Source organism: Heloderma suspectum, chromosome 2 (genome assembly GCF_057233095.1).
Source record: "Heloderma suspectum isolate Gila_16-S chromosome 2, 16-S_ref, whole genome shotgun sequence".
NCBI classification, from domain to species: Eukaryota; Metazoa; Chordata; class Lepidosauria; order Squamata; family Helodermatidae; genus Heloderma; species Heloderma suspectum.
The window spans coordinates 25,576,060-25,600,452 of record NC_139459.1 but is presented as its reverse complement, the minus strand read 5'-3'; the positions used below and the strand labels follow the sequence as shown (position 1 = coordinate 25,600,452).

Here is a 24,393-nt window from a genome sequence, read left to right as displayed (position 1 = left end):
GCAGGAAATTTTTCTTTGGGAGGCTTCCACGCTGCTCTCGTCGCCGCGAATTCCATCCCTTCTCCAGGAGAGCCCCATGTACTGTACAAGGTGGCCACGTCCCCCCACCAATGCCTTCCCCAGAGTTTTTGTGGTGTTATTCCCTTCCACATTAGGGGTGTCTTCCCCCCACCCCGAGACAGTCAAGGCATGCCCGTGGTTGTGAAAACGATGCATCCTGAGACTGCTGGACTGGCATTATGGGGATTGTGCACTGGGTGGCTGATTGGCCTTCCCAGGACACGTGATGTGTATGGACACACGGTCCCGTGGGATGGCATTTGCCCTGGAGCATGAGTCAGGGTGGTTTTCCCTGCTTCTCTTCCCTCAGAAAAGGTTGCAAAGCCCACCCGCTCCTCTTTCCTTTTTTTCCTGCTTCAGCGATGTGCTCTGTCTCACTTTTGCGGGCAAACATGAGAGTATCCACCTGGTTATGTGGTGGGGCGCCCCCTGCATGGAAGGTGCTCCAAATCATGGCCATGACATGCAGCTACCCTGTGATGCCCACCATGGACTGTGACTGCTAGGTGGACCAGCCCCCACCCTGCAATTTACTTCCATGTGTTCCTTTCTTAGGCTCTTACTATGAGGGCCCCTGGGTGACCCTCAACGGCAGGGAGATCCCACTGCTGCTGCTGGAAATCCCGACCAGTACAGTTCTCGGAAAGATCTACTGCATCGGGCCACCCTTCCTTCCCCCATCCATTTCAACAGAGGATGGCTTCCACTAGCAAGGAAAGAGGGGTGTTGTGGAGGCACATGGAGATAGTGGACTTGCTAGACATTTGGGGGGAGCAGAAGATCCAGGAGCAGCTTCGTAGCAGCCACAGGAACCTGGACTTCTTCAAGGAGATCTCCAGGCAGACGACTGAGTGGAGCCACGCCCGTAGCACTGTTGAGTGCAGGGGGAAGACAAAGTCAATGCACCAGGAGTACAGGACGGTGGTTAAGCATAACTCCCATTCAGGGAACAACATGGCCACCTGTCCATGTTACGAGGAGCTCCACAGCATTCTCCGGGGGGATGCCACCATTCGCCCCAAGCGTGTGGTTGGGAGTCTGCAGATTGCTCGTGGTGCAGTGCATGCAGAGACCCCAGAGATGGACCCCCTAAAAGGGGAAACGTTGGAGATGCCAGAGGGATCGCAGGAAGAGGAGGATCGCCTTTCCTTGGAGGCGCATGACGTGGGTAGGTGCTGTGGCCCGGGTCGGTGTCTGGGGGTGGGTGTGCATGGAGCATTGGCTGTCCGGAGGCATGGCCACATACTCCAACCCGCATGGTTCCAGTATAGCCCCACACATGTAGCCCCACCACCTACAACCACAGGCTGCCCCATCAGCCAACCGGGCCCGGGCCCACCGGCATACTCGACAATACTCCCTGGTTGCAGGTTGGGGCAATATTGGGGGGCATGTATGGAGCGGTCTGGGCACAAGAAGGATGGGGGTATCAGATTCCTTAAAGAAGGACATGCCCAAGGACACGGTGGGCAACCGAAGACACATTTTCACAGGTCTTCTCAGCCAGGAGCAGGAAGGAGAAGGACCCTCCCATGAAGAGTTTGCCGGGGAACCTGGGTGGAGCGGTGAATTGGGGGGCGCACCAAAGCCTTTCCATGCACTGGCCAGCCAGTGTGGGGGATGGGGGTGTCCATGCTCTGCTGCCCTGGCTCCTTGAGCAGTTCCCACAGAGTGATCAGGGGGCCTGCCCACCACGGCAAACGGTGCTATGTCAAAGCACCTCACCGCATGCCGTGCCTAGCCAGCTCGGGTGCCTGGATGGGCAGCTCCCAAACTCGCTTTAATGACTTCCCCGGGTTGCTTTGCTGTCCCCATCTGGGCACCTAGAAGCCCCACCTCGAAGTCACACCACCTGGGGGGGGGGAGAAATTCCTGGGTGGATCCTGGTTGAGGGGCGGCCAGCGTGTGTTTCAAGAACGTGGGTTTTCCTTTTGCTTGGCTGAGATCCACCTCGCTTTTCCAGGTGCAGGGCAGAGCACACGTGCTCAAAGGGGAGGTGGGAGCGCTACAGATGAGCTTGAGGACACGGGTAGGCAAGGGGAGTAGCATGCTCCCGCGTGTTTGGTCCCCATGAGGGAGATCTGAGAGCATGCGTGCAATGTGTGGGCTGCCTGGATACCCTCAGACTGGCCCTCCAGGGCAACTCCCCCACCGGCCAACAAGCCCGTTCTCCCATAGGGCTGAGCCCTGGCCAAGGTCTACCACTGGTGGTCACAAATCAGTGTCGGCCAGCCCTCCACATCCAGACCTCCCCGACACACCCCAGGGACAATGCTGGGGCTGATTGTGGTGTCCCCTCCCCACCGTGCAGGGAGGGAAGTTTGCGGTTATCATGGTATTGTTAAGGGTCTATACCTGCCCAGGGCCCTAAGCGTGGGTATTATCCCACCCTGGTCTCCGCCCAGAAATTACATTTCTGAAAAAATCAACACCTCCCACATTCCCGGGCTTTACCTGGGATGGTGATGGCCATTAGTGGGAGACAACCGTGGTTCCCAGTGATGGGCATTTCACACGCAGGCCCTGTGCGCAGCTATTGCTCTATGCTGGCCACCAGAGGCTGTACTGCACTGCATGCTTAAACCCGTCAACTCTCTCTAACAGAGCATCTAATGACGAACAGGCAGGCCACATTATCCCCCGCTACGCGCCTGTCACAAATAAGAAATAGGAGGAGCCGTAGAGCCACCAACGACATTGCAGAACGCATCATGCGTCACGCCACGGAGGAGAATGACCATGTCCTTGTGGTCACAGAAGGGGACGCAGTGGTGTTTAGGGAGTATGTAAGAAGATCCGCTCTGGATGAGGAGGCTGAGAGCAGGGATAGGAGGGCACTCATTGCCTCCATAGATGCCCATACGGACATTCTCCAGGCAATGCTGGAAAAGATGCCCAATCAGCGCTCAGGGCGGGAAGCTTCTCCCCCCGAGGGGGGAGGTTGCGCGGGGTAGGCATACCCAGGAACATCAGGGGTGAGCCCCCCGGTTGCACACTCAGGGACACCATGACTCCCAGGAACATGAGAGGAGCCCAATGAGGCCAGGCTTGGCCACCGCGGGGACCCCCTCCCAGGTCCAAGCAGAGGCTCCTTCCCCCCAGACATCCACGCCAAAGCGTGTTGTGGGTGCTCAGATGAGGACTCTGTGGTTGCACAAGCACCCAAGGCAATTCTCCCCATGAGGGACTCCCCATGAAAGTTCCCTGCTTCCCCCCTCTGTTCAGGGCACCCCCCAAGTTCCACACATGACTGCCACAGCAGGTGAGCCATGGTACGGTCTCCAAACGTTGTTTCCCCCATGCTATGTTTTGCCCCCATATTGTTATCATATTCTCTTTGAGGTTCAGGGGGATGCCATGACGGAACCTGTCTTGAGCTGGCTAGAGTTGCTTCCTGTATGGCGGGATTGGCTGTGCGCCGGAAAGAGGGACCAGCGAGTCTCAAGTGCCGAAATAGAAGTGCCTCACACCGCTGTGCAGGACCACACTCAAGTATCTATCTCCCCTGTGTATTCCCCGTCATCCCCATAGTAAAGCTCTTTAGAAACCAAACAAGTCTCTCCCACAAGTTGTGTTACTTATGAGAGCAGTGTGGTACCACAAAGGTGGCTTTATGTTAAAAATTTATTTAAGTGCTTGCTCGTTTTATTTATAAGTGCTATTTACAAAGTCCCCCCACAGTGCAATAGATCCCAGCTTAACTCTCCCCCCCCTCCCCAGAGCCTGCTCCCAACAGGTCATCTTTTTTTCCTGGGCCTCCCTGTCAAGGAGCGACAGCCGCTTCTCCATCTTCCCCACTGAAAAAAAGGGAAAGATCCTGATCAGGGCCCCCATGAATAACAGCCTGTGTGTTGCCCACACATGGAAGCCGCCAGCCTTAGATACTCACTGGTCTTCTTCACGGAGCCCTCCAGGCAGATGACGGCTCCAAGGCCAGCGCTGCTTGACCCCGCCTGCCCCGAAGACGCTCCGCTGGACCCCATGACAGCAGGCCCCACCGAGCCTTGGGCGGGCTGCCCCGACGTCCCCGGCATGGCTGCACCTGCGTTGGCGGAAGGGGAAGTTGTGTCAGCACGACCCCAGCGATGGGACGCCTGTGGAGGGGGTGAACGCATGCCGGTGGGCCACTCTGGGAGAAATTGGGCGTGTGAGTGGAGCAGGGAGAGAGCGTAGGGCTGCCCACAGGGAGGAGTGCTTGTCCTGCGGCAGGCCAGGAACCCATTTGCCTTTTCTGCTCATTCCCTCACTGTGTGGCAATGGGCTGCTCCCAGACAGCTGGCTGTTCCCCCACCAAAATCCCGCTGTCCGTGGCCCATCAGGGGACATGCGCCGCTACAGGAGTGGTGTCCCCAGGACAAGGACATGCTGGGAAGGGCCTCCACTGTGCACTTTCTAGGCTCACCTGCAGTCCTCCTCCTGGGCGCGACCTGTCCCACAGTGGCCACCTCAGGGGCGGGTTGGCTCCCAGCCCCAGGTCTGCCTCTGCTGCTGGAAGAGGATGGTACTGCCCCCTCCGGAGCCGCTGACAACATTACTTGCCACTAGGGGTGTCAGAGAATTTCTCACCAAAACTTTGGGGGGCCGAGTGCCAACGTATTCGGCCCCTTGAAGTAGTTTCGGGGAGAAATTCTCCGCCCTCCTGCCCCCCCCCCCGGGATGGGACTTACCTTTCCCGAATGTCGCTCCCGGTGGCGGGTCGCAGCGGCGGTTCGGCAGGGCTTCGACAGGGGCGGGGGTGGCAGCCGGTCTTTCGACCGGCTGCCGCCGCCGCCATTCCAATAAAAGTAAAAAAAAAAAAAACGCCCCCGTGATAGGCTATGTGACGATTAACGTAGCCTATCATGGCTAGATTTGCAAAGTCAGCCATGATAGGCTACGTAAATCGTCACGTAGCCTATCACGGGTGACTTAAAAAAAAAAAAAAAGCGCGTACGGCTAATGGCGGCCCCCATAGGGAGCCACCATTCGCGTTCCTTATTTGGTCGCTGTAGTCTACGTAAAGATTACGTAGACTACAGCGAAAATAAGGGCAATGCTATTTGCGTTGCCCTTATTTTCGCCGTAGTCTACGTAAATCTTTACGTAGACTACAGTGACCAAATAAGGAATGCGAATGGTGGCTCCCTATGGGGGCCGCCATTTGCGTACGCACTTTTTTTTTTTTTTAAGTCACCCGTGATAGGCTACGTGACGATTAACGTAGCCTATCACGGCTGACTTTGCAGATCTAGCCACGATAGGCTACGTTAATCATCACGTAGCTTATCAGGGGCGTTTTTTTGTTTTTTGTTTTACTTTTCTGTTGAAGTTCGCGGCCGGGGAGACAGGGCACTTCTCCCCGGCCTGAATTTCAGCCGGGCGAGGTAGGAAGACACCCCCCACTCGCATGAACTTCGGGGGGAGAAGCGAAGCGCCTCCCCCCACCGCGAGAAAAGCTGCGGGACAAGGTAAGTCCCTTTCGTACATCCCTACTTGCCACCCGGCCAGCACTCTCTGCAGTGCTGGAAAAGAGAGGTTTGCGCTAAGGACAAGGGTGGCCCAAAGGGTCGGGAGGGTGCCCCAACCGATCTCACGTGCAGGCCTGGTGGTATTCCCACCCGCCACATGAGAATCTCCCCACAGGCGCACGCATGGGGAAACGTGCACACGCGCAAGGGCATTGGTGCACCACCATGCTTGAGCAAGCATGCAGTTTCTTTGGCTTGTGCTGCCACAGCTGCCCAGAAATGTGACACTGAGGTGAGGAGTGCTGTGTCCCTGTCCAGAGGGGCCTTTGAGAGGGGCAATCCCAGGTATTGTCCTCGCATGCCCAGGCCACACCCCATCACCCGCCCACAGCCTTCCCAGGCTGCCCCAGGCAAAGTACCACCCCCCAGTGGGGACAGCGCAGTCGGGGGGTCCATTCGGGCTGTTGCGTATTGGGGTGTGCCGCATGTTCAGTGCGGGCAAGGGGGCGCCACTGTGGCACACGTGGGTGAGGGGCGCCTACCAGCACCACACATGGCCAGAGTCACCAGCGGGGCTTAACCCCAGGCATCATCACCCTGCTTGGGCCCCTCGCCAGCCCTCCCCCTGGGAGGGCCACCCCCAGCCCCTCCCCAGACACCACCACACAACACACTCCACAGGCGCAGCATCGAAGACACAGTAGTGGAGACACCCCATGGCTGACCTGCGCTGCGCCTATCGGCGGGGCAGGGCTCAGCTGCCTGGCGCGCACCCACAAGGCGCACATCTCCCTGTAGTAGGGAGGCTGCGCCGCATGGGGAGGCATCCCAGAGTGCTGCTCCAGGGCCTCAAAGAACCAGGCCTTCAGGGCCTTGAATTTAGTGCGGGCCTGCAGGGCAGAGCGAGGGAACCGCGCCTGTGAGAGCTCCCTCGCTACTGCCCTGTAGACCGCCTCGTTCCCCCTGGTCGAGCTCCTCATGACCATCTCGGTGCAGTGGCCCTAGAGCAGCATCTGGAGCATCAGCTCAACCTCCCTCTCCTGCCAATATGCGAGCCGCCTGGGTGCCATTTCGCTGGCAGGAGAATGACAGTGGAGCAGTTTTGACAAGACCATAGAGCATTCCGCCTCCCCTATTTCCTCGCAGTGCCACCTGTCGACGAATCTCCAAATCTCTGATTCTTCAAAGAAGCTTTTCGGAAAGTGGGGGCGGCGGCGGCTGTCTCTTGCGCACGCAAAGAAGAGAGGGGCGGGAGCCAATTACGGTTGTTCAAACAGTTTTAATCAGAGAGGAAAAGGTATGAAGAAAAACAGGGAAGCAATCAGGGGCAAGCAACAAACAAGGCAGTCATTGAAACCACGAGCCCACCAACCGCCCAAACACAGCCGGCCCCAGCGGGATTCCCAGGAGATGTCCCCTCACTGCAATCCTCCCCAGTTCTCCCACATGAATTTGCAAAGAGCGCTGCAGACCTTGTTCTCCTGCTCATTATGCACCTGGTCGTCATTCATGTAGGGAAGCCCCAGGGTGTCCAACACCACGCAGTTACTGTCCCCAGAAGCCTCTGTCAAAGCAGCCCCATTAGTCTCGCATACATTGTGGAGAATGACACAGGCAGAAATCACTGATGGCACGCTTTCCTCCACCACCTCCAGTCGTCCCGCGAGACATCTCTACCTTCTCTTCAGCCTGCCAAAAGCACACTCCACCATGTTTCTAGCTCTGCTGAGGCACTGGTTGAAGTGAACCTCCTCTGGTGAGAGGTGTCCCACAAAAGGCTTCATCAGCCAACATCACACAGGGTAAGCGCTGTTGGCCAGGATCAGCGGAGGGATAAGCACACCGCCCGCTCTCCACGTCGGGTTCCCGGGCACAAACTTCCCTGCGTCCATTGCTTCGCATAGCGCCGAGTTACGAAAGACGTAGGCGTCATGGTTTCGCCCACTCCACCTGATCTCGACATTAATGAATCTTCCCGCGTGGTCCGTTGTGCCTTGCAGAAGCATTGAGTAGTAGTGCTTCTGATTGATAAACTCGCTGCCCTGTCTAATCAGGGATATGATCGAGATATGTGTCCCGTCGCAAACGGCGAACGCCCCAGGAAAGCCAAGGGCGGAGAAGCTGAGCATCGCCTGGAGAGAGAGGAGAGACCATATTTGGTGGGAGGCAGCCAAAGCATGAGTGGCCGTTGCCAAGCAACATATGCATCCTGCTCATGCCCCCAGCTCCCCACACACTTGCCCAGACAAGCCCAGTCAAGCACAAAGCACACAGCACCCGCCGCGAGGGTTGTGTGATGCGCTCCCGACATACACACACACACACGTCCAGGAGGACGGTGATCACCATGAACCGGGGAGTACCTCTCAAAAACTGTGCAGACAAGAACCCATCCCCCCATGTGAACCTCGCCTATACCGTGCTGTAGTGAGTGCAGCTTCGATTCTTCGAAGATGCGAACCCAACCTAATAAAAACCAATACGTTAGATGGGTCTTTGATTCTTCGAAGATTTAAAGCATTGAAGATGTTCCCTCCCCCCAGAAAGCTGCGCGCGCCCCCCCGAGCCGCATTCACCGCATCCACATAGCCAAGGGTCACCGTTCTTCGCAGTAGAGCATGCTCCAGAGCAAGGCACACCTCCACAAAGACCCCCGCGACCGTGGATTTCCCCACCCCGAACTGCTCCGCTGCACTCTTGTGCAAAGCATAGTTGGTGAGCTTCCAAATGGCGATGGCCACCCTCTTCTCCACAGGGATCGCTCTGCGCAGTTGTGTCGAGCGTCTGGCCAAGAGCGGGGCCACCTCGCCAACTACCTGAAAGAAGGTGCGATGAGGCATCCTGAAGTGCTCGATCCAGCGCTCGTCGTTCCACACCTGCAGAACAAGCCTCTCCCACCAGTCCTGGCTGCTTGGGCACACCCAATACCTCCAGAAAACCCGAGGCATGGGGAGAAGAGCCACATTGTGTGCCACGGTCAATGTGTTTCGAAGCATCCTCGAACACAAGTTCTGATGGCGATGGCGGTAGCAGTGCAGTACCTGGAGATGAGACCTCCGCCGCTCGGACGACAGCCTTTCCAGAGTGATCAGTGCCTGGAGAGTACATATCAGGGCATTTGCAGAGAGAAACAGCAGCCTGTAGAACATTGCCAGTTCTGGACCCATGGCTCCAACCAGATTCGGACACCAAAGAAGATAGAATGTGTCCAGAAAGAGCTAATGGGATCAATGGGGCAAGGTGATGCAGGCGTGGTGAGGTTTCCAGCGAACGGCTGAGGAAGGACATAGGGGAGGCGAGGTGAGTTGATGAGAGGGTGGGCGGTTTATCGGCGGAGGCGGGAGGAGTTGCTGCTCCTCCAATCAGGGCGGCCCTGCTTTGGAGCAGGGGAACTGCGAGGCACCGGAGTGTGAACCAAGCTCCCACATTCGAGGAGGGAGTGGAGCGGAGAAAATGGGTGAGTGAGGATAATCACATAAAAATGTGAGAGCATTTAACCCGACGGGACACCGAATTCAGCGCGGTGGCGGGCACAATGTAGATTGGGCCATTGTCTTATAATTCAGAATGTGATGTTATTTAGCTGCGTATAATATAGGCACTTCGGTAAACTGCTTTCTAATTCCTCTGGCTGAAATTAAATCCAAAAGCCACTATATAAACTTTTCTAACGGGTGCCTAAACTTATACCTGGTACAATGTCACTTTTTCCCCTGTACACACACATCTGGAAGTAACATACAAGGTTGAAACATTCCAGACATATTTCCAGTCACTCCTCTTCAAGCACAAGGGAGATTTTTTAAAAAGTTTTCTGCCAATATGATAGCATTTTACATTCCAAGGCCACTATTTTCATTCCACCCAAATGTAAAAGGAGGATGTCCAAATTAAAAGATGCTTTAAGGCTAGGAAATGGGAAATATATTTTTGGGGGTGGGGCGTCTCTGAACTTTCATCATTTTTTCCCTTTCTTTCACCCCTCTAATAGCACAGTTCTATACATGTCTACTTAGAAGTAAGACCCATTTACTTCAGTGGAGCTTACTCCCAATTAAGGGTGTATAAGATTACAGCTTACATTTCTTAAATGTTTCAGTTTCTATATTTATAATATGTGAAAAACCTTCAGGAATAGCAATGGCATTTTACTGCCTGTCTTTAACTATTACAAGTATTTCTACCCTGCCTTTCCATTTAAATATAAAGTTTCTGGTTGTGTTTCCAGATAGATGGCTCCTAGCGCTACTAATCAAAAAGCATTGTGGAGTTATTCTATCTCTCACCCTTTAACGGATTTTCTTTGGTAAGTAAAAAGATGGAAGAAGCAGTGGGAAAAGGCAAGAGGGTTACAGATGGAAGGCAACAACCTGGTTCGCGCAATCACTGCAGACTGCGATGGCCTATTAGCCTCGGTGGGTTGTGGACTTGTGGTGCCTGCGGGCACCAGGTTGCCGATCCAAGCACCTGCTGCCATGGCTTCTTGTGTCGTTTGAATCTGGCAAGGATGGCTTGTTGGGGTGGTTAAGAAATCACCCCACAATCCTACAACAGGCCATGGGCTATGGGTGGTTTGTTAACCACCCCAACAAGCCATCCTTGCCAGATTCAAACGACACAAGATTCAAACGACTCACTGGGTTTGAACGAGATGAGAAGTGGTGCCAAGGCTAATTAGGGAAATCAGCCAGCACGTGACTGGCACGCACAGGGTAGTTGTGTGAACCAGACCACAGTCATCTGAACTCCTGGTAAAATTCTGTGCTTGAGGCAGAGCAACTTCATGATAAAAGCCTTGTCAGGAAGCACTGAAGAATATTTACAACATTAACAACATCTCACAGTATAAAATGGCACACTAAAGACCAGACTACATCAGGTAAACCAAATGAAATTCATTCTCAAGGACAGCTTCAGCCTAGCAGACCAAAAACAGAAATTCTTTGCAAGACAGTGGGGGATTATCAGAGATGGGGCAAACTTAGACTCCCTAGGTAGGGAGGATCTCTTCTGTGTCCCCACTACCTCCTCTCAGTTACTGGTGGGATGTGGAAAAATCTCTGGGCTTCTCCACGCAGGGCATTTATCCTGCAATCAAGATTGGTTACTCACAGAAGTTTGTGGGTCCTTTACATGATTTCATAGAATCATAGAACAGTAGGGTTGGAAGGGGCCTACAAGACCGTCGAGTTCAACCCCCTGCTCAATGCAGGAATCTAATTCAAAGCATCCCTGACAGATGGCTGTCCAGCTTCATCTTGAATGCCTCCAGTGTGGGAGAGCCCACTACCTCCCTAGGGAATTGGTTCCATTGTTGTATTACTCTAACAGTCAGGATGTTTTTCCTGATGTTCAGCTGGAATCTGGCTACCTGTAACTTGAGCCCATTATTCCATGTCCTGCACTCTGGGATGATCGAGAAGAGAGCCCGGCCTTCGTCACCCTCCAGAGCTTCTCCCATGCTTTGTGACCATTTCTGTGGCTTTATTTGTAATAGGGATAATAATTTTAAAAAATGGCAGCTTGAAGTGCTTTGATTCAAATGTGTAATGATGGGGTTGCACTATAACCACAGCACCATCTAGTGGCTGTAAAATGAAACATATAGAACTTGCTGAGAAAGCAAGCCTTAAAAAAACAGCTTGTGTCAGCCCGTGTAAAGGAGCCAATCTTAATCCCACAAAGAATCCAGAAGCAGAAGCCCCAGTAAGGGTGTGGGATTTTAGCCTCATGTGGTGAAGCCCCATCTCTTCAGTAGATCTTAATAAGCAAGCAGGATAATATGAGAGGAGACAGTCCTTCAGGTATCCTGATCTTAAGTCATGTATGGCTTTAAAGGTGATAAAATCAGCACATTGAATTGTACCTGGAAACAGAACAGAAGCTAATGCAGCTCTTGTAATAAGGGAATCACATGCTTCCAAAAACTGCCTGCAGTCAACACTAGCTGCTTTATTCTGGGCAAGCTGCAATTTCTGGACACTTTTCAGAGGCAGTCCCTATAGCATGCATTGCAGTAATTCACTCTAGATATAACAAAGGTATGTGTTACTGTTACCATGGCTTTCTAGGAATGGATGCAGATGATGAACCAGCCGAAGCTGGGCAAAAGCATTCCTTGCTCTACTAGGGATGTACGAAAGTCACTTACCTTTTCGACGGGGTGATTCGCGGTGGGGGGGAGGCGCGCCGCACCTCCCCCCCAAATCCTAACTCGGCCGGCTCTGCTCCGCAGCAACTCCGCAGAGCTGCCGGCTGGGTGCATTCGCAGGCGCTATGTGGAGCCTGCAGATGCAAATGGCGGCGGCTACGGTGGCCGCCATTTGCGTTCCTGTTTTTTTGCCGTGATAGGCTACGTAAATATTTACGTAGGCTATCACGGCAAAAAAAGGGAATGCAAATGGTGCCGGCTACAGCGGCTGCCATTTGCGTTCCCTTTTTTTTTGCTGTGATAGGCTACGTAAGTATTTACGTAGCCTATCACGGCAAAAATAGGGAAGCGAATGGCGGCCGCGTCTGCAAAGCAAAGCAGCGCGAATGGCACCAGGTAAGTGTCCCGTTTCACATGCCTTTCGCGGGGTGGTGGGGTGGGGGTGGGGGGCCTTCGTGCCGCCACAGATTTCAGGGAGCCGAATGCACTGGCATTCAGCCTCACCGAGATCCATGGCGGAATTCTCTGATATCCCTAGCTCTAGCAACTATCTGAGCTTTCAGGAGCAAAGTTGGATCCAGATGTATTCCCAGCCTACAAACTTGAGTTTTCAAGGGGAGTGCTACTCCTTCCATGATACGTCGATTTTCTGTTCCCAGGCTGGTAACCCTAATGACCAGGAGCACTTCTATCTTGTCAGGATTAAGCTTTAATGTAATTCATGTATTAGCCCCCATCCAGTCCATGACCACCCCTGGCATCAATTCAGCACTTCAGAAACCTAATTGGAATCAGAGGGAAGAGAGAAACAAGAGTTGGATGCCATTAGCATATTGGTGACATTGCACTCCGAATCCCTGGACAATCTTGCCCACTGGTTTCATGCAAACGTTAAACAGCAAAGAGAAAAGTTTGGTCATTGTGGGACATTATAGGCCAATAACAATCAGCTGACTCGAGGTGAAAGGTGGGGTATAAATCAAATAAATAAACAAACAACACCTTCCACCATCTTGGAAGGGCCACATCCACCACAAAATGGTGCCTCAAAGTCCCATCCAAGCCAGATGGATACTATGGTCAATGGTATCAAAAGCTGCTGAGAGGTTCAGCAGAACCAACAGGAAGGGAATACTCCCGTTCTTCAGTTCCTAATGTGGATGATCCACCAAGGCTATTCCCATCTTGTAACTAGCTCTGAAATTTGATTGAATTCTTGGAACAGGAACAGAGAAGCAGCAAGGGTGGGGGAGAGGAGTCTTTTTCCACCCACCATTTTACTGCTCTAAATTACTCCGCACAGCCTTTCTCCTCTGAGGCAGGGGAACCTACTAGGGGGAAATTTAAATTGGGGAAACAGGCATGGAAAGAGTTTAGTGTGCAAGATAAGTTTATGTTGTTGCCACTAGTGGTCAAGGGCAACAGTGTTTCTTTAGAAAAGCTGGAATAATAGAACATGCGTCATCTCTATGTTTTTGGGCGTGGTTCCAAGATGAATACTAGACTGAGAACTGTATGAAGAGAGATCAAGAAATAAACCCAGCTATTGTTTCACCTTACTGGTGTGGGCTATATATGTTATAAAATGGCCCTTGCCACTCTTTCCCTACTTCAGTTTGCAATCACCAGAAGTAGTTTTTCCTTTTCTAAAAGTGATGTTGTGCTACTTTATGTACTTGCATGTACTATATAGTTGAAGCTTCAGCAGATCCATCGGCTGAGCTACGTTTTGAACTGAAATCAAACAACAAGAGTTTAATTTCTGCACTAGATCTGATACATGCATTCCTCTTTTGTAAAGACTGTTTTCCACTATTTTATATCTTAACACAAACTAGGATTGTTATTTGATTAAATAAATTCTAATCAATTAACTGTATGAGTTTTAATTGATCAAATCTACATAATGTTACATTTGAATAGTTTCAAACAAAAAGCATTCTTTCTTTGTACACTTGATGCATACAAGTGTTGCAGCAGACACACTCTTAGGGCATCTCTACACCAGCCTAAAATTCTGCATTTAAAACATGGCTTTCTGCTTCCTTAAATGCAGGATCACAACAACTCCCTTTTTCACCTGCTTCCTTCCCCCCCTCCCCTTTCCCCCCTCCTTCTCCCCGTATCTGAGTCTTCCACTATCTTTCATTGATCTCGCTCCTCTTCTTGCCGCTTTTCCTCTTTGAGGAAACACAACTGGGTAATTTGATAGCTCATTATCTGCAATCTACTTAAAAAATGGAACAAAGGACATTTAGTGCAGGAGATGCCCTGTAGGGACACAGCGTCATGTAAAGAGCCTGCAAACTTCAGTGAAGGAGCAATCTCAATCTCAGGATAAACACTCAGTGTGAAGAAAGTATTATCTGCTATATGTGAGCAAAGGGGAGAATGCCTCTTGTAAGATGGTGCTAATCATCTATATTTTTGGTAAGAATTTGTATTAAATTCACAAAAACAAGCCTGGTTAATTGAGGGCACCTTTTTAATTGCTCAAAATGTTCTTAATTAATTCATCTGACCAAGCAGACTTGGTAGCTTAATATTACTTCAAATAAAAATATATAGTTATTTGACAACCAAAACTGTCTTCCCATTTCTTTTGTTCAGACTTGTATTGAGCTGCCCCCTATAAGCAAATCTCTTGCACACTAAATGGAGAATGAAGTTAGCAGAGTGAGCTATGATGCTATTACTGACAAGTGTAAAATTTAGTGAACAGCACACTGCTCATTGGAAAGACAGATACTGAAACTGAAGCTCAAATATTTTGGCCACCTAATGCGAAGAGAAAACTCTCTGGAAAAGACCTTGATGCTGGGAAAGACTGAAGGCAAAAGGAGAAGGGGACGGCAGAGGATGAGATGGCTAGATAGCATCACCAATGCAATGAATATGAACTTGAGCACGCTCCAGGAGAGAGTGGAGGACAGGAAGGCCTGGCATACTATGGTCCATGGGGTCACGAAGAGTTGGACATGACTTAACGACTGAACAACAACAACAACAAACCTGTCTCCTGGGAGGACGGATTAGAGGTGTGACTGAAAGGTTGCCTGCACTCATAAAGCCCACTGACAGGTATCCCCTTCTTCTCATCCATGTGGGAACAAATGATACTGCCAAGTGGAGCTACGAAGAAATCACGTCAGACTTCGAAGCTTCGGGAAGGAAAGTCAAGAACTTTGGGGCCCAGATAGTTTTCTCATCCATACTTCCAGTAGTTAGAAGAGGGATAGAAAGGGAACGAAAAATACTCCGGGTGAATGACTGCCTACGAAGGTGGTGCCGACGGGAGAGATTTGGATTCTGGGACCACGGGCTATATTTCCTGGAAGATGGGCTGTTGGCAAGGGATGGGTTGCACCTCACAAAGGCTGGGAAGAATGTGTTTGGCCGCAGCATGAAGAACTTTATCAGGAGGGCTTTAAACTGAATCCTACGGGGAAGGGGGATGTAAAGTTGGGGGTAACAATGGACGTAGGCGCATGTACCGCAATGGAGAGAACAGCTATGTAGTGCCCAATAATAGTCTTCAGATACATGTAGGAAGAAGCCAGACCATGAAGCACATGGTCTTCGATGTCTATATACTAATGCCCAGAGTATGGGAAACAAACAGAACAAACTTGAACACTTAATACAGGAGGGAAATTATGATTTGATAGGTGTAACTGAAGCTTGATGGGGTGACTCTCATGACTGGAATACAGCAATTGAAGGATATAACTTGTACAAGAAGAACAGGAGGAACAGAAAGGGAGGTGGGGTTGCACTGTATGTGAAAAATACATATCTCTGCACAGAAATACAGGAGGATGAGCTTGGTAGCCCCATCGAGAGCATCTGGGTTTAAATAAATGGAGCAAAGAATAAAAGGAACCTGGTGGTCGGAGTCTACTACCGGCCACCCAATCAAGGAGAAGACAAGGATGAAACGTTTGAAAAGAAATAGCCTAGGTTTCAAGGAAGCATGATGTAGCAGTAATGGGGGACTTCAATTTCCCCGATATTTGTTGGGAGACAAATTCTGCAAAACATGGCCCCTCCAAGAGATTCCTGACTTGTGTTGTGGATAACTTCCTCCTACAGAAAGTAGAGGAAGGAACTAGAGGATCGGCTATCCTTGACTTGATCCTAACCAACAGAGATGATTTAGTGGATAAAGTAGCAGTTAAGGGAATTCTGGGGGAAAGCGACCATGTTATACTTGAGTTCTTGGTTCTAAAGGAAGCAAAAGCCGAGTGTAGCCAAACGCATACCCTGGATTTTAGGAAAGCCAATTTTAATAAACTCAGAACAATGATGAGTAAGATCCCATGGCAAGCGACTCTAACGAGAAAAGGAGTCCAAGATGGGTGGGAGTTTTTAAAAAAGGAAATTCTAAAGGCACAATTACAAACCATTCCAACAAGAAAAAAAGGCGGAAGACAACAGAAGAAGCCACTGTGGCTTCACAAAAAGCTTAGAGATGACCTGAAAACAAAAAAGGACACATACAGGAAGTGGAAGGAAGGCCAAGCTACAAAGGAAGAGTACAGGCAGGTAGCACAGAATTGCAGGGATGGTGTCAGGAAGGCTAAAGCTGAGAACGAGCTGAGGTTAGTGAGGGATGCTAAAACAACAAAAAAGCTTTCTTCAGATATGTGCATAGTAAAAGACAGAGGAAAGAAATGGTGATTCAACTATTAAATAAGGATGGAAAAATGATCACAGATTACAAGGAAAAGGCAGAAGCGCTTGGTTCCTACTTTGGCTCAGTCTTCTCCCAAAAGAGGGTCTAACCACCTGGCAAAGGTGAAGTACAGGCTGAAGGGGCAGGATTGCAGCTTGAGATTAATAGGCATATGGTCAAAGAACACCAGATTACTTTGCATTAGTTCAAATCTCCAGGGCCAGATGAACTGCACCCTAGAGTAATGAAGGAACTGGCAGAAGAACTCTCAGAACTAGGGGTGTACAAACCCCACTCACCGTTCTGCCCGGGGGTCCGCAGGGGGGGGAGGCGATCCATCCCTCCTCCTGGAATCCTCCCCGGCCAGCTCTGCTCGGCAGCGAGTCCGCGGAGCCACCAGCCAGGCCCGTCCACAGACCGGCAGTGGACAGAAGTCGTGATAGGCTACGTGATAGGCTACATAAATGATAGGCTACGTAAATATTTATGTAGCCTATCATGAACAGAGCAGGGACGCAAATGGTGTCCACTACACCGGACACCATTGGCGTCCGCAGACCCACAGCAGATGTGGCTGCGGACTCAGTGGACGGACCCGGCCAGCAGCATGTAGGGTCCGTCCGCATCGAACTTCGTGGGGTGGTGGAGGTAAGGGGTCCGTTCCACCACGGACTCCAGGGGAGTCCTTCTTTAGAATCCGGCCTCATTGGAGTCCGTGGCAGAATTCTCTGCCATCCCTACTCAGAACCACTGTCTATTCTCTTTGAGAAATCATGGAGGACGGGTGAAGTGCCAGATGATTGGAGGAGGGCTAATGTTGCCCCTATCTTCAAAAAAGGGCAAAAAGGAGGAACCTGGGAACTACAGACCAGTCAGTCTGACATCAATCCCTGGGAAAATTCTGGAGCAGATGATAAAGCAACCCATCTGTAAGCACCTTGAAAACAATGCAGTGATTACTAGACGCCAACATGGATTTGTCCAGAAGAAATCGTGCCAGATGAATCTGATCTCATTTTTTGATCAGGTAACCTCCCTTGTGGACTGTAGGAATGCTGTAGACATAATATACCTCGACTTCAGCAAAGCTTTCGACAAAGTGCCCCATGATATCCTGATGAGCAAACTAGCTCAAAGTGGGCTAGATGAAACAACAATCAGGTGGATCCACAGTTGGCTACAGAATTGGACTCAAAGAGTGCTTATTATTGGGATCTTCCCCAACTGGGGAGAGGTAAGGAGTGGGGTACTGCAGGGCTCAGTCCTGGGCCCAGTGCTCTTCAACATTTTTATTAATGACTTGGAGGAGGAGGTGCAGGGAACGCTGATCAGATTTGCAGATGACACAGAATTGGGCGGGATAGCTAATATCTTGGAAGACAGAAACAAAATTCAAAGTGATCTTGATAGACTGGAGCACTGAGCAGAAAACAGCAGAATGAAATTTCATAGGGATAAATGCCAAGTTCTGCACCTAGGAAAAAGAAACCAAATGCACAGTTACAAGATGGGGGATACTTGGCTCAACAACACTACAAGTGAGAAGGATCTTGGAATTGTTGTCAATCACAAGCTGAATATGAGCCAACAATGTGATGTGACTGCAAAAAAGGCAAATGCTATTTTGGGCTGCATTCATAGAAGCATCGCTTCCAAATCCCGGGAAGTACTAGTTTCCCTCTACTCAGCACTGGTTAGGCCTCATCTGGAGTACTGTGTTCAGTTTTGGACACTGCACTTTAAGAAGGATGCAGACAAGCTGGAGAGGGTTAAGAGGAGGGCAACAAAGATGATCAAGGGACTGGAAACAAAGCCCTATGAAGAGAGACTGAAAGAACTGGGCATGTTTAGCCTTGAGAAGAGAAGACTGAGGGGAGATATGATAGCACTCTTCAAGTACTTGAAAGGTTGTCCCAGAGAGGAAGGCCAGGATCTCTTCTCGATCATCCCAGAGTGCAGGACACAGAGTAATGGGCTCAAGTTACAGGAAGCCAGATTCCGGCTGAACATCAGGAAAAACTTCCTGACTGTTAGAGCAATATGACAATTGAACCAATTACCTAGGGAGGTAGTGGGCTCTCCCACACTGGAGCCATTCAAGATGAGGCTGGACAGCTATCTGTCAGGGATGCTCTGACTTGGATTCCCGCATTGAGCAGGGGGTTGGACTCGATGGTCCGATAGGCCCCTTCCAACCCCACTATTCTATGATTCTATGATTCTATACTTTCTTTTCTCTGTCCTGAATCTACTGCCAGTCAGTTTAATCGGATGACCTTGAGTTCTAATGCTATGAGGGAGAAAAACTATCCACTTTCTCCACACCATGCATAAATTTATATACCTTTATTATGTCCCCCACCCCACCCCTTACTTGTCTTTTTTCTGTACTAAATAGTGCCAAATGGGAAACCTACCCCTTGATAATTTTGGTTGTCGTTTTCTGCACCCTTTCATGATGCAACTTTCTCTTCTGCCTACCAGCGCTGCTCCCCCCAGCCTGTGCCAAAGCCAATTGAGGTCACACAAAGTCCCAAACCACACTGAAGCCACCACAATGGGAAAATCCAGTGCAAAATGATCAGAACAGTCCTTACACATAAAGCCCATCTAGTCCAGCATTCTGTTGCCACGGAGGCCAATCAGATGCTTATGGGAAGCCCAAAAGCAGGACATGAGTGCAATAGCAGCATCTCAATTCTGTTCCCCAACAACTGGTGGTCAGAGACATATTGCCTCTGGTACTGGAGCCATCATGACTAGTAGCCGTTGATAGCCTTATCCTCCGGAATGTGTCTAATCCCTTTTTAAAGCCATCCAAGGGGGGATTTTCATGACAACAGAATGAGAAATGCATTGGAGTATTACCCGGATTTTCATGGAGTTGGCTTTGGTTCATCAGGGACAAACGAAGCAAGATAAACTAAGTGTACTGTACCTTTAAAATCTGGTTTTCAGGGGTCACACAGCACTTGAACGGAACATACTTCTGTGTTTGCGGGGGGGGGGTAGAGCTGAACCTGATCAACCTGGCAGGGGCTGCTCAACCAATGAGAGAGGCTTGTTTCCCGCCCCTGTCCAGGCTCCCCCTTGCTACTACATTATTATGAATGGAGAGAGCAACTAATTTTCCCCATGTGTGCAGATTTCCCCGAAGAAGCCAAAATCTCCAGTGCAGCATCTGATGGCTTCCTGTAAGAACTTCCCCCCACCCCAATTTCACCCCATTCCAGCACTCTGCTGCTGAGTTATTGCTTCCAACTCCCCTTCTCCCTTTCTCCTTCTCCCTGCTCACAATGAGAAGCTCAAGTTACAGGAAGCCGGATTTCGGCTGAACATCAGGACAAACTTCCTGACTGTTAGAGCAATACGACAATGGAACCAATGACCTAGGGAGGTGGTGGGCTCTCCCACACCGGAGGCATTCAAGACGGGGCTGGACAGCCATGTATCAGGGATGCCTTGACTTGGATTCCTGCATTGAACAGGGGTTTGGACTCGATGGTCTTATAGGCCCCTTCCAACCCTTCTATTCAATGATTCTATGAACCTATACATGTTTACTCAGAAATAAGTCCCAATGAATTCAATACGACTTACTCCCAGGTAAGTGTGTGTACGATTGCAGCCTAGCTTAACCATGAATTTCATTGCTTTGCTCTTAACATAGTAAAAGCCTGATATCTCAAATATTAAATTATGTGGGGAGGATTATTTTTTCATCTCTTAACTTTATGACCCAGTTATCAAAGCAAAAGCCTTGAGAGAAAAGGAGGGGAGGATTCCAAGGACTAGCTTCCTCAGAGAGCCCAACTCAATGCCTTGAGTTTATCCCGCCCTCCCCTGCCAAGCAGTTCAGCCAAAAAGCAGGAATCAGAGGAAACACAATCCAGTAGATAGGAATTAGCTGTTGTCTGTCATTGCAGACACTGAAGTGGTCGTGTGAGGCAGCTAGGCAAAGCAGTAGTGTGGGCACTTGTGAATCACGCAAAACGAGGCCATGCATCACAAAAAATGAGGATAAAAGAGGACATATGCTAATTTGTATTATAGATGCAATTTTAGACATTATTACTATTTCTAAATGCAGTACATGTCACAAAATACAGTACATTTTGGGGTGGAGCCTGCTAGAAGGAGGGCTGAATTCCAGCTGGGCCAACTAGCTGAAGCAGTTTGACTCCCTCCCCACGGTGTTTAAGGCTGCTCCTTGTCAGAGGCGTGAGATGAAGGACAAGAGCCTGTGACTCTCAAACTGTGGAATCTCTGCAACTGGAACATTACTGGAGGAAAGGCATTTCCTATCTTCTGCCTCCTCAGGCTTGTTCACCTGCTTGAGAAGACATACAGATACCAACAGAGCTGGGCACTTCACAGCTGTTCAGGTTCAGCCGAATACACGCTGTCAGGAGCGTCCTAGCGGCTTTTTTCAGTACACTCCAATAGCCAACTCAAGACACAGACGGAAGGATTCTTTTCAAGAAGGAGTGCACGAAAGCCACTTACCTTGTCTCGCAGCTTTTCGAGGTGGGGGGGAGGCGCTTCGCTGCTCTCCCCCCGAAGTTCAGGCCGGGGGGGGGGAGGCTTCCCGTCTCGCCCGGCTGAAATTCAGGCCAGGGGGGAGGCTTCCCGCCTCGCCCGGCCGAAATGCAGGCTGGGGAGGAGGCGCCTCGCCCGGCCGCGAAATAAAAAGTTTTTTTTAAAAAAGCCCCCGTGATAGGCTACGTGACAATTAACGTAGCCTATCACGGCTAGATCTGCAAAGTCAGCTGTGATAGGCTACGTCAATCGTCACGTAGCCTATCACGGGTGTCTTAAAAAAAAAAAAAAAAGCGCGTATGCAAATGGCGGCCCCCATAGGGAGCCGCCATTCGCGTTCCTTATTTGATCGCTGTAGTCTACATAAATCTTTACGTAGACTACGGCGAAAATAAGGGCAATGCAAATAGCGTTGCCCTTATTTTCGCCGTAGTCTACGTAATCTTTGCGTAGACTACAGCAACCAAATAAGGAACATGAATGGCAGCTCCCTATGGGGGCCGCCATTAGCTGTACATGCTTTTTTTTTTAAAGTCATCCGTGATAGACGATTTACGTAGCCTATCACGGCTGACTTTGCAAATCTAGCTGGGATAGGCTACCTTAATCGTCACGTAGCCTATCACGGGGGCGTTTTTTTTTTTTTTTTTACTTTTCTTGGAATGGCGGCGGCGGCAGCCGGTCAAAAGACCGGCTGCCGCCCCCGCCCCTGATGAAGACCCGACGAACCGCTGCCGGGACCCGCCGCCGGGAGGGATATTCGGGAAAGGTAAGTCCCGTCCCGGGGGGTGTGTGCGGGGTGTGTGTGGAGAATTTCTCCCCAAAACTTCTTCGGGGGGCCGAACACGTTGGCGCTCGGCCCCCCGAAGTTTCGGGGAGAAATTCTCCACCATCCCTATTTTCAAGGCTTTAATCCTTTTACAACTTAATGACTCTTTCAGATGCTAATCACCAGTGACTAAGCAATGAACAGCAGAGTAGCCTATGCTCCGGGTAGGCAGTTGATCCCCGTTTGAAGGAGAATCACTTGAAGACCCTGAACTTATGGGCTAGGGAGAGATCCTCCCTCTTTCCCTTGGGTTCACGGGACGCAGCCATTGCTTGTGCGCCAAACGGGTGCTACGCCTCCTTTCCGTGCCCTCCATCGCTCGTCACTCCCTGCATCTATGTCGAGCATCTAGCAAGCCCCCCTCCCACACTTTCTCACTGCCAGGGTCACTATCTATCTCAGGAATGCCGGCAGGAGGAATCTCTGCCAGCTGCTGTGCCTGTGAGGGATGAGCTGGTTTCTTTCCCACAGATTGCTGATCCTCCTCAGAATCAGAACTGCTCTGGGGTTCTATTGGCTCAGTTTCCACCCTGACACCAGCAACAGCAGAGAAGCAATTACGGGCATTCAAATCATTTAGCACCTGTTCCTTGTTAGGTATTGCACTGAGGGCCAAGGCTCTCTATTTAGTATTGTGATTCTAACATGTGCCTGGGAAATTCATTGGATAACCTGGGAGGGGCTGGGAAGGGGTGCCTCTATTTGTGTGGTCATGGGTAGGGAGAGATATGACATTGGGGGATTTACAGGCCAGTTGAGGAGAAGAGGGGCTAGACACCTTACACCTATCCCCTCCTCTGGTTCTTCCTTGACCAGATGGTTCCTGGCTACCATACCATCTTACCCTCGAGACCTCGGTTGGGAAACTGGGAGGGGTTAGTCTCTCTCAGCTGTGTCCTCTTGGGGACTCAGTACAGCATAAACATAGACATGAGGGTTGGGATTGCTGTGGATCCAGACAATCTGTTTCATTCTGTGGAACTCTGATCTTCCTCTCTAGACTTCCTGTCCATTCAAGTGCCAGTCTTGAGTATTTGTACCTTGTGTTGTGTACCCAGGAGAGATTAGATATTCTGCTCGGTTTCCCTGCCTGAGCTGACAGAGGTGTTCTCAGATTTGGTGTTGAGGACCCTTAGGTTGATAGTTCTTGGGGAACTCAAACTCCATTCCGAGGCTGCCAGATCCAGGGTGGCTCAGGACTTCAGGGTTGCCCTGACAATGATGGGGCTTTCCCAACATATCATCGTCCAACACATGTAGAAGGCCACATGCTTGATTTGGTTTTCTTGACTGAGCAGGAGGATGGTGATGTGAAAGTGGTGGAATTAACATATATCCTATTGTCATGGCTGGATCACTTCCTATTGAGGTTTAGACTCTCAGTAGCCTTTCTGCTCTGCAAGGGTGGGGGACCATATCAAAATGGTCTGCTCAGAGAGGCTAATAGATTGCAGTGGATTCTAGAGGACTCTGGGGGATTTTCCTGTTGGTATGGCTGGTGCTCCCATCGAAGCCCTGGTCACTCTGTGGAATGCAGAGATGATTCGGGCATTTGATATGATTGCACCCTCTTCCTCTGAGTGATCCCAGGCAGCTCCTTGGTATATACTTGAGCTGAGGGTAATGAAGTAAGAGGGAAGATGGCTAGAACACAGGTGGAGGAAGACTTACACCAATACCGACCAAACACAGGTTAGAGATCATTATTGAACCTACTCTGTGGCGGCAATTATGGGAAAGAGGGTGTTTTTTTCCCACCACCATTGCATCTTCTCAGTGTTGTCCAGCAGAGGTTTTCCGAGTGGTTCACTTGGATCTGGGCCAGGAAGTGAGATGGTAGAATTGTAGCAAACTGCCCAGAGAGCTTTAGCTAGTGGGCAGTGAAGAAATTGTAATACATAAATAAACCCTGAATAGCATACCATGACAAGTTTGTACAACACTTTGAAGATAAAATCACTAAAATCTGTCATGACTTGGACACCACAGTTAATGTAGTTCCATCAGTAGAGGTGTTCAGACCATCAACTGGTTTAGTTTTATTGGATGAGTTTCAATGGTTGAGGACTGAGGATGTGGACAAGGTGCTTGGCCAAGTCCATTTGACCACCACTGTGCTTGACCCTTGCCCTTCATGGTTTGTCATCTAATAGGGAGGGGATGTCCAGCTGGGTGCAGTTGTCAACTCCACCTTGAAAGAGGGGGTGGTACCTGCCTCTTTAAAGGAGGTGGCCATTAGGCCACTCCTGAAAATTCATTGCAGCAGTTCCACTGTTACTTGGATGGCCAATTCCAGAAGTTGGTGCTTGGGGATTATTGCTTTGTGTCGTGGCAGCTATGCTATGGATTTCACAGGGCTCTAACTTATCTCCCATGCTTCCACCAAAGGAAATTGCTGGGGGAGGTTATCTAGAGATGCGGGCTGAGGTGTCACCAATACGCATATGACCCCCAGCACTCTCTCTCTCCTTTTCATCAAATCCAGGTGAGGCAGTGGGTATTCTGAATCAGTACCTGGGCCCAGTAATGGACTGGATAAAGGCCAATAAACTGAGACTCAGTCCAGACAAGATTGAGGAACTGTTTTATCTGCCCGGCTAAGTGATGTTCAACCTGTTCTGGAGGAGGTTGCAATCCCCCTAAAAAACCAGGTTCATAGTCTGGAGGTGCTCACGGATCAGCATTGTTCCTA

At 50.3% G+C, this 24,393-nt stretch overlaps 1 protein-coding gene across 2 annotated transcripts in view; it reads right to left on the bottom strand.

Annotated features, from left to right (window-relative positions):
- Positions 1-3,673: 3,673 nt before the first annotated feature.
- LOC146352003 (uncharacterized) overlaps positions 3,674-24,393 on the bottom strand; it is a 260,443-nt gene continuing 239,723 nt past the window's right edge. The window contains exons 5-6 of one of the 2 annotated variants that reach the window (XM_084833015.1): positions 3,950-4,102; positions 3,674-3,857 (exon numbers count right to left, since the gene is read on the bottom strand). In XM_084833015.1, the coding sequence (XP_084689141.1) occupies positions 3,824-3,857; positions 3,950-4,102 (187 nt within the window). In that variant the 3' untranslated portion in view covers positions 3,674-3,823. The remainder of the gene's footprint in view (positions 3,858-3,949; positions 4,103-24,393) is intronic. The other variant, XM_084833016.1, reaches the window with a different exon arrangement.